This window comes from Lepisosteus platostomus, chromosome 4 (assembly GCF_059453375.1).
Source record: "Lepisosteus platostomus isolate fLepPlt1 chromosome 4, fLepPlt1.hap1, whole genome shotgun sequence".
NCBI lineage: Eukaryota > Metazoa > Chordata > Actinopteri > Semionotiformes > Lepisosteidae > Lepisosteus > Lepisosteus platostomus.
The window spans coordinates 33,652,216-33,666,858 of record NC_142614.1 but is presented as its reverse complement, the minus strand read 5'-3'; the positions used below and the strand labels follow the sequence as shown (position 1 = coordinate 33,666,858).

The following is a 14,643-nucleotide window of genomic DNA, read 5'->3' as shown; positions in this document are numbered from 1 at the left end:
GTCAGAAATAAAAATGATCAACAATTAATCACTGAATGAAGTGAATATTCCAACAACATGCACACCTGTTATTTATATCTAATTCATACTTATGGGTTTGGTACCTTGTGATTTCTTTTCTTGGTGTGTATCTTGAAGAGATTGCAATTCTCTTGTTTCCTCTGTTCTCTACACTTCACATTCTGAGTTTCCTGAGTGTGGCTTTTCAAAGTCCCTAAAATAAGTTATATAAAGCCTCTAATTTACGAGATTGTGCTGAAGCTCAGAATAAATTCAGAGTAGAGAGATTTCTCATTTTTGTAAATCTTGGAATCAGTCCAAGTATTCAGAACAGAAATATAAGATGCTATCTTTTGCTATCATGCTTTTGTCTTTTTCAGGTTCGATATTGTTACACAGTGTTTGCTGATGAATCCAAGCATATTTTTAAGACTTTGAAGTATTTTAGAAATTAGGCTTCTTCAATTTAACTCAAGCTAAAATGCTTGAACAACTTCTTTTTCAGCTTCCTCGCATTGTCTCCCTTTTAATTTCTGAATAAAATTTAATTTGTTGCTGGTTATCTGAATAACTTTGCTCCTGACTACATCAGTGAACTGTTAACTCCCTATACATCTGTACATCATTTGTACTCTTCAGACTGTGGAATTCTTCCAGTTCCCAAATCAAACTTTGAACATTGGGAGACACTCCCCCCAGTGTGCTTTCAGTTCTGTTGCTCAAGATGTATTGTTTCTAGATTTGTAGGGCCTTGAGACTGACAACTTTGGCCAGCATCACATTCCCAACACCAAATTTGCTTCTGGGAAAACTGGCCCTGGTGTGAATATGTGTGTACACTAGAATAGACTCTCCATGGTGTAGATATGTCCATGGTGTACTCTGCCTTGTGCCTGTTGCTTGCCAGGTTAGGTTCTGGCTCTCCCCAGTGGCCCGGATTTGTGCTACCAATTTACTGTTTGTATTAAGTAGATTAGTTTTGTGTCACCTGTTTTATGTGTTCATTTCAGTTCAATTTCAAATCCTATTATTATGCTTTCGGAAGGATCCCTCTCCCACTCAGAAAATTCTGATGCAATACAAATTATTTTCTTGCAGTCACTGAGATAAATATCTGATCATTTGTTAAATTTGTATGTATTGACACCTGCTGGTTAGTGTAGTTTAATTACTTATCACTTAATCTCACATCTGAAAGATTTAACCATATGAGAGGAATACAAATTCAAAATTCCCCAAGGTGATGATGGGGGGCATGGAAGACTGTTGGATTTTAACAGTACTTTCTGTATACTTCTTGAAGTTAGGTACATTGCTATAGTAATGAATGTGACTGAATCATTAGATGATTTTGTTTCTAAAATAAATAAAACAAGCACCAAAGTTTGGTATTGTTTGTTTACTCACGCTCCATTAATATATAATCAGGACCCACATGAAGGTCTATTTACAGTCAGTGGAGAAAATGTGCAAAAATTCAGAAAACCTGAAAGGGGGTGAATACTTTTTCATGAAACTGTACAGTACATCCCACAGGAATCTATGAAAACGTCCTGCTGTGCTCACTCACTTGACTAGTTTGCTTTTAATAGGAAGTAGCCTAGTTAGTTTCTCAAAGAGGAGATTATGCTCTTTGTTCTGTTTTGTTTACCTAGACCTACTTATTAAATGATGACCAACCCTCAGGTGTGTCAAATTTGGTGAAGGATGTGGGCATAGGCTGTGATCTGGGAAACTGTACACTCTTGTGGCTATTGTAATGTCAGTTTGAGGGAATTTTATTTTTTTAATTAAAACAAAATTGGATTTCGAATGAATGTGGGATCCCAGAACTCCATTATGGCTGAAAACAGAGGGCAGGAAACATCTTTTCCACAAACACTGTAAAGACGATTCTGGAGATTTTAGAACCAGTGAAACGTTTTCAGGGGAAAGCCATAAAACAACAGTCTCCCTATCTCATCAGAACCCTTAATGTCAGGATAAATGTCATCTAAGAGATGTACACAAGTGGCAGAAAGAAAAGTTTTGCCCCATTATGCTCATTCTGTATGGAGTATTGCATGATGCACAAGCCTACCCTTATGAAAAGGAAGATGGAGAAAAGAAGATGAGCCAGCAAAAAGAGAATCACCACATGTGAATGTAGAACAGATGAAGGTGATGCCTAAGGTCCTGGAAGCCTTGAAGGGAAGAAGGAAAAAGAGGAAGAAGAGAACTCAGACAGACACAGATGTTGTGTACTGAGGGAAAGAAGCCACAGGCTATTGATTCGATCAATCACCAGACAAGCAGAAGGCTAATTTGAAGAAAACTGAGTGAGGCCCAGCAAGCTGAAACCAAGATGATCACCTGTAAGATACAGAATATGAGAAAGCTTTTTCCACCACCATCAATAAAACACCAAATAATGGAATTTCTCGTGGAAGAATGGTGTCACATTCCTCCAAAAGAGTTCCTGACGCATACTGAATGTATGCCAAGGTGCACTGAACCTGTTCTGTTAAAATCTCATGAAGGCCCAAGCCCTATTAAGACCATTTATGTTGGTGTTTCTTTTATTATGGCAGTTACCTGTTGTACTGGCAGACCATATTTTTGTAAATCCTTTTTTCTACAGGTATTTTGTAGTGTGTTTATAAATTCAATACTCATCAGTTTGGTTCAGTGCAAATTGAAGTACACCAAAAAGCACCATGTAAATGCTGAGGAGGCTCCACTTATTATGTTTATTTGGCACTTTGGTCATGTGCATTTATACAGGTGTTTTTAAACATACAATTAGTATATAGAAAATCTACAATATATAGTCTAAACATCATGGTAGTTTACTGTAAGTTTTAGTTTCAATGTTTAGCATTTAGTACACTAATGACTGTAACTTCCAGTTAAGCCAATATCATGTGCATATTGCTTAATTATACTGAATGCAAAGATGAATGAAACAAGGCCTAATAAAGAACTTTAATTTGTTGTTTTCTAGGTAGAACAACCAGTACCAAGCAGTTAAGTAGAGGGAACAGGCCTATATAAGCCTTGAACAGAAGCCACACAGAGGAAAGATATCTTAGCTCAATGATGACAACAATGCATGCTATCACTAACTGAGTCTGGAACCAGGTCAGAACTTTATATATGAGCCTCTTCACTTTAGAGTCCATATAGGGGCTTAAATAGTGATGAATGCGGTAGTCAGCTTCTACAGTGGCAGCCCAACACAAAAACCCAACCAATTGCCCTGGGTGAAGCCCATGCCACCAAGCTGAAAATCCAAAAGTAAGTAACAAAGGACTAACATGACACTTCTGAAACACCAGTCTGCGAAGCCATTCTGCTGTGGTCTTATTCCACATGCGAGCAAAATGAGATAACCTGGTTAATGTCTCCAGAGTCAAGATATTGCCATCAGATAAGGCATCCCAAAGTGGATTGCCATGTTTGTTGTAGCCTCTGAACCCCAGGCCTGCTGCATTATTCAGAGACTCGCTCAGGGTCCAATGAGAATAGTAACTCAATTTATATAACAGAGAAATACCCCAGATGAACAGAATGCCTTCAAGGACATTAAAATGAGCTTGGCTTAAGGAACTGCTACTTAAATGGCACCTTAGAAAAGTTTTGGCTCCTTCCAAAGATAAGACCAGCAAAGTTTTTTGTAGAACAGCTCCCAGTGGAAAAGAAATAGAGCTGAGACCATTCTGTTCCACAAAGGACCTGAAGTAACTAAAAGAGCACAGGGGTCCTCCAAGCAGTGCGGGAAAAAAAAGAGTGTAGCTAAGGTAGGGGATCCATAAAGGAAAGTTATAATGATCAGAGCTCTGTGCCTTGGTCTGCAATGATTGAAGTTTCCCCTCTTGAATATCCATCGACAGGGATGTCACTCTCTGTGTGAGCAGCATCAGTGAAGAAATGGCAACCAGGAGCCTAAAAACAATGAAGCAATCATAACTGCTTGGAAATAGGTTCATTATAAGTAATTATAGGTACAGTACACCTATTACTAGAGCACACTTGTGATCTAAGATTCACAGTTGAGCAGAGTGTACAACTGCAGACTAGTCTAGATAGAAGAGATGGTTCTGGGATGATGTGGTTAAGAAAAAATGTGTAATGTGCAATGTCTGCCAAGATACTTTTAATTGGGATTTTTAGGTATCTATTTGCATATCTCCAGGCCTTTAGGTTTCTGACTCTAGGCTGGTCTTTCAGGGTTATTTTTAAGACATTTGAATATTTTTCCTTAAATCAATGATGTGTTCTTTTGCTTTCAAAACATTTAACTCCAAAGACTGGACACATGGATGAATTGGTCCATGGTGATATTCTGAGTTTCATAACAAACTGACGAGTCTGTGTCTTCAGCAAATCTAATAAGATGTCTATATATGTGTTTGCTCTTACAATCAATAGAGTATAAAATATACAATAAAGGGGACAAGTGCAATACACATCAGATAACCACCACCTCACTTTGACATGTTGAAACCTGTGCATTAATAATGTAAAACACACCTATCTGGTTTTGTTTTAAATTCTTGAGAATTTGTGTTAAAAGCAGAGGAAAAAAATAATCAAATAACATTCTAAAAATGACTTTGCTTTGTCAACAAAGTATAAATCATTTTGAATCTTTAAGGCATATTCATTCAATTCAAGCTTTATTATCCCATGAGGGAAATTTGCTTAAGTGAATGTTTGCATTAATATGTCTTTTTCTATTTGTATCCCTTCACTGTATACAAACTGCAGGGATGAATTAAGTCCTATGTGTCCTTTATAATGTATCATGTTAGATAATAAAATATATTACAAAAGCCAAAACTCTTTTAGGCTGAAGTGGCTATTTGTATTTATTTACCCTTCACTACAAATGCTATACTCCCTCCAATGTGCAGTCATCAAACACCTAATAATTTTAATACATTATTTCTTTACTGGTAGAATTAAAAGGGAACTACAGTGCATTTCAAACAACAATAAAAGTAAAATGTACACAGTAACTTGTAAAACCTCCATCACAAATAGACTAAATTTCCAGGTATGCGCAGTGCCTGTTCTGCGATTTCGAATGAGGCAACAAAACTTACAGTAACGTGATGCGGCCCTATTTCAATATTTCTTTTGGATTAAAACAGATGTATTCAAAAGCCTGCTTGTTAACGGGCTTGTAAATACATCTCTTTTAATCCACTAGAAATATTGCTCTCCATTTTGAAATGGTTTTGCAGACAAATACTACCTTCTTGTTAACACCAAGCAGATCACCTTGGAACATTTCTGCGGTGAGGTATCTGCTGTACAACCTGTACTTATTTGCTCATACATTGCATTACATTAGTCATTATGGAGACTAGTGAGCAGGAAAGGCCAATTCACATCGTTTAGTTTCTAGGAACTCAACTGTGAGTTTGCGACAACATGGCACATTACAGTACTTTTAGTTCACAATTTTGTGCTTAATTCAAAATGTGTATTTTTCTCTATAACGTTCTGAGAAATTGGAACTCCAGTTCCCTTTAAAGCCAGAAGTATCTGTGTCTCAACATAATGAAAAAATAATTGAAAAACTTATATCAAAAAAAAATTTAAACAATATTAATGTAACACATTACCTGTTGTCTATGGATTCCTGAAGCCAGTGCTCCTTGTACTGGATGAGAAGATGCCACAGAGTTTGCCAGCACATTTGTACGAAAAATCCCCAAAAGTGAACATGCTGGGGATGGACTGACAGTACAAGCAGTACAAAAGTTGCAGCAGGGGTCAACACTATCAAACAGTATTGGCCCATTGTAACAGTAGCTAGGACACATCCTCCTAGCAACAGGTAGATGTACCTGAAAATACAAGATTTTTACTAATCCCATATTCTGAAAGAAACACATTCATGAATTTTGAAATACTATATATAAATGTATAAATTGTATACAGTCCCTACTAGTCTTGTCTTTTTGCAGGGGAGAGGGTTTCTGTTGTTTCATAGCATTAAATTCAGTATTTAACTTGGATGTTTAACTGACAATACTAAATATGAAAAACTGTAGTTTATTTTTTATATGAAATATGAAAAAGTGTAGTCATTTTAATGTTTTACATATACATTATACACTTTTACCAGTAACAAAATCAAACTGCTTTTTAAAACATAAAACTTAAATCAACATATAAATCAGTTATCTTTCAAGATAACTAATATAAACATTGACAAATTCAAAATGAACTTGAAAAAGAACATGTAACACAGTACCTCAAGTTACAGCATCTCAACTACCACTTAGTAGAATTACTATTGTATTTCAATACTCATACAGAAGCTACAGCACACAAATGGCTTCAAGCCTTATCCAAATTATTGCAAATGAGCAAAAATAAATATAGTTTAGCAAAAAATACTCATCACAATGAATAAATTCATTAACCTTTTCCTAGACAAGGTGTCAATATTGTAAAAAATGTAAAAATTACAGTACACAAATGCCCTTGGTCCTTAATCTAAAGCAGGACTACTAATTGTGGTTGAATATGTTTTCATATGTACAAGAGAAGCAAACATGAAAAACCTACCTTGAAATCACACCAAGGCATTTTAATTTAGTGAAAAAGTAAAAAAGCAAAGCAAATGGAAGAGCAGAAAACTGATACACTATTTGTGGATGTAGGTCAAAAACACACCAGCTCAAATCCATATTTTTGTGAGTTTTAACTTTTTTCTTTGCCTCAATGACTGTGTAACATAGCCAGCTTGACCTTATATCTTAGCTAACATCTGCTTCAAGCTATTCTCTTTACACAAATATTAACAAAGATTTCTAAAATGTAAAGCAGTATATAAACATCTTGTGATAACAGCAGTGCTTCTCAATTGAAATGACGCAAATTAAAAAGAAATTCCTCTTTAGTGCTGCATGAATAGTGTTCCTGCTGTTTATCCAAGGTGCAGACATGGAAACATAATTTCTCAGCTACCACAGCTTTTTTAAAATGAATTTCTCTATTTAAGCTCTGTGATATACCGTATCAGTGTACACAATGAAATCCCCTAAATCATATATTTGTTACCTGAGGGAAAATTCTTTTTTCTCCATTTACCTTGATATATGTGGCTGATGTTTGTATGGAATGGTGGCACACTCTATCTGTTAGATAATTGTGCTTGAATTGTGCATAGGGTCTTTTTCGCTTGCCTGCCTCTCCACGGTTTGTCCTTTCCAACATCCGTGACACTAGAACTTAAGAACAGTTTCTACACTATGGCAGCTCATTAACAGCTTACTGTATAATGCCTTAGAATTCAATGCACCTCTGCATTCTGCACTTTTTAACTTAGCTATCACAAATCTATTCTCTTGTGTGTTGATTGTTCTGTAGTACCCATTTTATGTTGTTGTCCTATGTTGTGCATGATGGTCTGCTGCAACTGTCATTATTTATTATTTAATGTTTTGTAATGTACTGTGCACATTGTGTGATGTTGTCTGTTATACTGTGTAGATCCTGAGAACAGCGTGAATAACAATCCCAAAGTACATGTACATATGGCAAAATAAACTCCTCTCTCTCACTTTTCAATACATTTACATAGTATATACTGTAAGTCCCTGTCCTCACCTATGGTCCTCACCTGTGGGTAATGACCAAAAGAACTAGATTACAGATACAAGTGGCAGAAATAAGGGTTTTTCCACTGGGCCGCTGGGCTGACTCTCCATGACAGGGTGAGGAGCTCGGCAATCCAGGAGAGCCTCAGAGAAGAGTCGCTGCTCCTCCAAAACGAGAGGAACCAGTTGAGGTGGTTTGGGCATCTCATAAGTATGCCCCTTGGTCAGATTCAGCTGGAGCTGTTCCGGGCATGTCCCTCTGGGCAGAGACCCCATGGCAGACCCAGGACATGCTGGAGGGATTATATCTCTCGGCTGGCTAGGGAAAACCTGGGGATCCCACAGGACAAACTGGAATCTGTTGCTGGAGGCAGGAAAGTCTGGCCTGATCTACTTGGATTGCTGCAACCATGACCCTGACCAGGAAAAGCGGAGTGAAAATGGATGGATGGCTGGATAAGTAAAATGGCCCTGGTATGAGTGAGTTTGTGTGTCTGTCCTCTGATGGACTGGCATCCCCTCCTGCCTTGTGTCTGTTGCTTGCTGGAATAGGTTCTGGCTCCCATGTGATCCATGTGTGTGGAAGAAATGGTTAGAAAATGGATGTAAGTATAAGTAGATTATTGATTCAGGTCTCTCATTCTAGTATTTTAAAAGATGCTAAGGACAAGCAGTATGATCCTTGTACACCTGATTCTTTGTGTGAATGAAGAATTCCACCTGCACCTAATTTCCTCTTATGTTCTGGTGAGTCTTTGTTAAATTGGTGAGGTTGAATTCGCTTAGCCGTTTCAAGAACTCAAAGTGTAAATCGATGCTTCAATTAAATGTCTTTGTAATCCCTGGTAAAGACCAAGAAATTGAGTTTTAAATTATAAACTAAATAAGGTATTTTGAACAAATTGTTTATTTTAATAATACTTCCCTCAATTTATATTGTGTAAATGTATTTCTTTATTTTGACATGCTCATTAATTAAGAACTAACCTCATTTTAGCCCATATGAAAAGCAGAGCTTTTATAGAGTTAATTGAGTGAAGTACCTTCCTCAAGGATACAACAGCAATGTCCACCCTAGAATACTTACCTACAATACTCTCGTATGGAGTCCACAGCACTAGCCACTACTCTACTCTGCTACCATATTAAGGCACCTTTTGATGGCTGCAGTTCTGATTCTTGCTTAAATGACCACATAGATGAGACTGATAATTAAAAGGTCTGGTGGAGAATACAGTTAGTAACCCTTCCAAAACAAATGTGCTGCTTTGATCAGAGTTGGCTCAAAGAACTCTGTCACACCCTAAAAACAACACATAACAAAAGGCTAACCTATTAAAAGGACTGTTTTTCCCCTTTGTTCAGACTTAGTCAACTGAATCCAATGGCCGTGTTCTTTACTGTCAATATAACCTAATAAGGAACTATATTAAATTTGCAGATTGGAGTTGTTCCCTTTTTCTAAACAATGCCTTGTTTTCTCCATTTCATTTTGACATTTGTTTTCCAATGACATATGTTTAGTTACCCTCAAAAAGTTTTCATTTATGTTTAATGTAAACATCTGATTCTATTTAATGTTTACTTTAAAAATAAAATGTAATAAACAACACAGTGTACACTATTAGTACATAACAATGATGATGTACTAATTGTTATTAATTTAATCATTCCAAAGATCAAGATGCAGATGCCAATACCTGTTCCTTCATCTTTTACAGACATATATTCATATTTTTTTTATTAACCTAGCTCTGTGCATCCCCAAGAATATCAAAGCATCTTACATATCAGTGCAATACCCCCCTCAGATGATGTGTAGCTGCCATTATGCACCACCAGCCCGTATAAAGAGAGAAATTACTTTGCCAGTTGAATAAAGCAATTAGGTAAACCAGATTGTGCAAAAGAGGAATTAGCCAGGACCCCAGATTAAACACCCCTACTCTAAAAAAAGTGCTATGGAGTCTTTAATGAGCAAGTAGTCAGGACATTGGTTTAACATTTCATCTGAGAGCTGGCACCTCCTACAGCACAGTGTCCCCTATAAGCATACTGAGAACATAGCTACCTACAGGTCCACCAACATCACTTACAGCAGCAATGTACAGCATCTTTCATCATCTGTTTATATTCATACCGCAAGCCCTTGTCACGGAGGTCAGAAAGGCATGCCGTGGAATGGCAGGAGAATTAAAAAAGACCCTATGCGTAGCAGCGAAACAAGAGTAAGCCCGGGCTCAGCTGGTCAGACAATGTCGGGAAGAAAACTATCCCCTCAAGCTGCAGAGGAGACGACCTGGTGCTAGGGTCTCAGGAAATCCAAATCCTCAATGCTGAGCGAGGAGGAAAGAGTGACCCGGAAATATAAAGCCCCAGATAAAGACACACTGGAAGGACAAGCAAACCACAGGGAAACTAGGGACAGGACAGAGTAGGAGCACCCTCAAGCAGTAGAGGGCGTGACAGCCCTATGGACTGAACAGCAGTTAAACACTATTGGAGACCAATAATACTGCACAGTGATAACATAGAAAACCCACCGATGTTTAACAAGGATCACTTCTGGTAAGTGTTGGAATCCAAGAAAATCTGACTGAATCCAAACTCACTCAAACCCAGAGGCACATCATAGATTAGAGTTGAAGGATTCCTGGTCAAAGAAACTAATGAAGTAGCCTAACATTTTAAAACAAAAGTCCAATGTAAGCCATTCAGGAGTACCATGTTTGAGGTTTCAGTGAGTTTTCTTATCAAAGGGAACAACATGGCACACCTAGAGTTCAGAATGTTTCAGAGTTAGCTCAAATAAGAACGTACGTAAAAGACCAACTGTACTATGATTCACAAAATAACAGATTTTGCCACAGGGGAAAGAAATGTAAAACTGTCCATGGATAGTCTGATCCTAGGATAGTCCTATGAAAGTTACGTCGTCTACCACCCACATCTAAGACTAATAAACTGTATGTAGCAGGGTTCCAAAAACTATTGCAAGACAAATCCAAAGGTACCACTATAACTGTTTAAGTAATTATTTAAAAACATTTATTTTCAGTTCAAGATTTAAAATGTAGTTACGCTTTAATAATAAAAAGGGCATAGCAAGAGAAGACCCTGTCACCCATTGTATGTAGACAAGCATGGGGGACAGAGGAGACACCAGAGTCAGATGAACAAAAAGTTGTGAGGAGGGGAGTAGGAAGATAATAAAACATACAGGTACTGGGGTGCCAAGCCATGTAGAGCCTTAGGGGTGAGCATAAGTAATTTGACATGAAACCTGATAGGAAGCCAGTGCAAGAACTCCAAGACAGGATTAAGAAAATGTGATCACTTGCACTACACCTGGTCAGGATTCTGGCTCTGAATTCTGGACATACTGAATTTTTTCAGTGTAGATTTAGATACCCTACCAAGTAGGGGGCTGCAGTAAGCAATTCTAGAGAAGAGTAATGTGTTGACAAGTTTTTCAGCTACAGTCAGAGACAGCATAACACATAGTCTGGTGATCTTTTTGAGATGCAAGAATGATATAATGAATAAGGTAACAAGACTGCTTATGTGTTAAAAATGTTACCCTGGTGGAATAATATTGTAAAAGCACTGTAACATCATCTGCTTAAGTCTATGGGAGTGCAACAGCTGTCTAAGATAAAGGATCAGATAAGGCTCATCTTGTGTAAACATGGTCATATTGGAGTGCAGTGATTAATTTCAAGCAAGCAAAATGTATGACATTGGGAGTGTACAGGCCCTATGTCATATAGCATAAACAGATGTTAGTGCAATGTATTTGATTTTCAGTCAATAGAAGCAGCAATATGGGCTAGCACCCAGGATGAAAATCTTTGTCACATAGAATGCATGATTATGGAAGGTATTTGCATGAAACCAGCTGTTATTGCAAATTAGCTTTTCGCTGCATACAATGCACATGCTTGGACAACAAGAATATTGTAATGTATGCACCTACACTGTGCCAAAGCTACTCAGAGAGGTTCACACATCAATCAACATAAGCATTGTAATATTATGATGGGGAATAAAGAAGATTAAATTAAATATGTGGTTGAAATGGTTAATGATTTCTCCAGTTTGTAAAGACACCAGATATGGAAGATAAACTTATTGATCTATTGCCAAAATTGAGAGTGAAAGGAATATTACAAAATAAATTATGTAAAGCATTCTTTTAGTCCTACAGCATTACAACATGCTGAATTAATATTTCACACGTGTTTACAATAGAAGAAATCTAGACCATGAGACAAAAACAAAATTTGTATTGAGAAATTATAGCATAGTGTACACCAATAGGAGCTACTATTGTAAAAAACTAATAAATAAATGGGCTTTTGGATATTTGTATAGTCATATTTAAGGAAGTAAAGTATTTTATTCATAGAACCTTTGTTTAAATATTTTAATTCTCACTATTAATGTGAGCAATACCCATGAACTTTAGAATTTCACCTATTCTAATTCAGAAAGGGGGACAAAATAGAACATGGAAACTGTCTTGTGTCTGTTACTGGTGACATTATGGAAATAATAGAGTTCAACTTTAAAATTACAATAAGTAACAAGGATAGTAGATAACACTACTAAGCATATAATATGTTTATAATTTCTAGAGGGATTGTGAAAAGGTCCCTGATAAAATCTTATTACATTAAGAGCCATTGCAGTTAAGAATAATATATGCAGATACCAGGTTTTCCCAGACTCCAGTTAATCTACCATTATGTCTCTGGACTGTGAGAGGGACCAAAGGACACAGAGAAAACCCATGTGAAGCTGGGGAGAACATAAAAACTCAACATGCAGAAAGTAACCCAGGAATTGAACCTAGAACCCAAGCACTGCAAGGCAGTAATGCTAACGACTGCACCACCATGCTACCCCACAGGCATCCACTTCCTGATCTACAGTATATAGATTAAACTCTGATATACTTTAGCAAGATAAATTTTAAGAAGTTTTCAAAAAACTTCACAAAAAAAGGGTGAGTAGAAAACACAGATAGAATTATAAAAATACAGATAATTTCATATATCAAAATTATAACCTCATCAAAACAATGTGGGGGAGCAATAAAAAGCAAACAGAATGGTTTAATTATTAATTAAAGGGAAGTAAGGATACACTAGCAACACCCCCTTTAGAATATTATGTTCTGATTTGGCCAACACAAAAATGATATTATAAATTAGAAAGATCTGGCTCATCAGAATGTCTTATAAAGTATCTATTCATTGTTACATTGCAAGCGCTGCTGAGCAGTGCTGTAGCAAGCTAACAGGCCAAAACCCAAGCACTGGACTTTGTACATCTCCAGAAGATTCCTGGAGAGCTGGGAAGGCAGCAGCTAGTGATGAGAGTTGAGCAGGCAGGCTGACAATCAAGCAGGGAGAAAGGCTGTTGAAAGACTAAGTGAGAACTGTCTGGATTGAGGGTAATGAGATGGTGGGTTGAGTTGGTGGAGGGCTGTCAGAGATTAAATTATTAAAGTGAATCTCTGCTAGATCTACATTGTTGTAAACTAATGCTTGCGACAGGAAGAAGAGCATAGAGCTAGTGTCTCACAGCTCCAGATCCTCGGAGCATCGTTCTGGAAGAGAATTAAGCCTTAAACTGGTTGATCAATCCGGCACCTGATTACTAGATTGGCTGCCTGATTGATAGATTAAGCGTTGAATGGAGAGAATGTCAAATTCAGCATCCCTCCTCTTAAAGGGCGCTCTGACCCTTTCGTATTTTAGTTGATTATGTTGATTACTATTTAAGCCTGGCGCTCTCGCTATTCCTGACTCAGCATTGGGAGATGGATACCCGGAAGCCCTAATACCAGTGGGTCCAGGAGAGACCCGACGGCATAGGCCTCATCACGGCATCCTGACCATCTGAGCGCCTGATCTCGTCATCCTGGTTTTATTCCCTGTACCTGTTCCGGATCCCATTCCGGATTTTAACTGTGTTCATTTTGTCTTGGATGGATCCCCCGGTTTTGTACTTTGGACTGCTCCCTGGATTCCCCCTTTTGGACTGTCTGGACCTGTTTGCCCTTGCAACACCACCCCGAGCCCCAGATCACCGTCGTCACGCCCCCTGTCTGTCTACCCATCCTATCCTGCTGTACCTTCCCTGGATGTCCTTCTCCACTTACTTCAGGATTATACCATCTGCACAGGGTCCTGAACTATGCTTCGCTGGAGCCTGGACCTGCTCCCGTTACAGAGAAAGCCCAGGCGTGTTCTCATGGGGTTGGTGGACTGGTGAGTGCTCACGGAAATGCCCTGGGTTTACATGGCAGTGTCAGGCCACGAGCAGCTCCCAGCCCAGGTGTAACATTAGTTCTAGAACGAAGGAGATTGACAGAAGCTTTAATTCAATTATATAAAATCTTATATGCATAGAGAGGGCTAGCCCATGGCAGGGAACTATTCAACTCAGTATTAAAACAAGGACACATGGTTATAACTGGAAACTAAAAGGGATTTAAGTTAATGTGGTAAATAGGAAAAGCTTCTTTATACAAACAGATTGAGGCCCAATCTCTGGGCTCTTTTTAAAAACAACTGGAAGAAATTTTGAGAATCACCTATCTACTAAATGAGCACGATAGGCAAAATAGCCTCCTTTCATTTCCAACCTTTCTTCTATTCTTATGGTTGTTTCTTGCTGCTTGCTCAGTTATCAGCTTGGGCTGCTGCATCATGGCATCATCTTACTGCACAATAGCTCCACATCACACATTTCAGCTATACTCATGAATGTTTATGGATGGGATAGGAGGGGCTTGACCACCCACACCTCCTTCCTGATCTGGTGCCCAGTGATTTCCATGTCTTTGGTTGGTTAAAATGGGCATGTGCAGCAAACAAATCGTGGCTGATGCTTAAATGCAGCAGGCGGAAGTTGGCAAATGTTTAAGTTCATCACAGATTTCTGCTTTGCTGAGTTTTGGTGTTAAAGTGAGGCACTTGCCTAAACTGGTTTTGGAAACATGATGTGTATCATGTCCTTGTTTATGATTAATACC

The 14,643-nt window shown here is 38.0% G+C and overlaps 1 protein-coding gene across 1 annotated transcript; it reads right to left on the bottom strand.

Moving 5' to 3' along the window:
- Positions 1-2,304: 2,304 nt before the first annotated feature.
- Positions 2,305-6,705, bottom strand: mboat4 (membrane bound O-acyltransferase domain containing 4). Its single transcript, XM_088629444.1, has 3 exons — positions 6,565-6,705; positions 5,613-5,837; positions 2,305-3,924 (listed from the first exon to the last, which is right to left on the bottom strand). Exons 1-3 carry the CDS (start codon positions 6,684-6,686, stop codon positions 2,952-2,954), a joined length of 1,320 nt encoding a protein of 439 aa, XP_088485570.1. The 5' UTR covers positions 6,687-6,705; the 3' UTR covers positions 2,305-2,951.
- Positions 6,706-14,643: the final 7,938 nt, after the last annotated feature.

Coding starts and splice junctions, on each gene's coding strand:
- mboat4 (XM_088629444.1), bottom strand. CDS start 6,686: ATGGATTTGAGCTGGTGTGTTTTTGACCTACATCCACAAATAGTGTAT. Junction 5,838..6,564: donor TGCCTTGGTGTGATTTCAAG/GTAGGTTTTTCA, acceptor TTGTATTTTCAG/GTACATCTACCTGTTGCTAG. Junction 3,925..5,612: donor CAGGAATCCATAGACAACAG/GTAATGTGTTAC, acceptor CATTGTTTTTAG/GCTCCTGGTTGCCATTTCTT.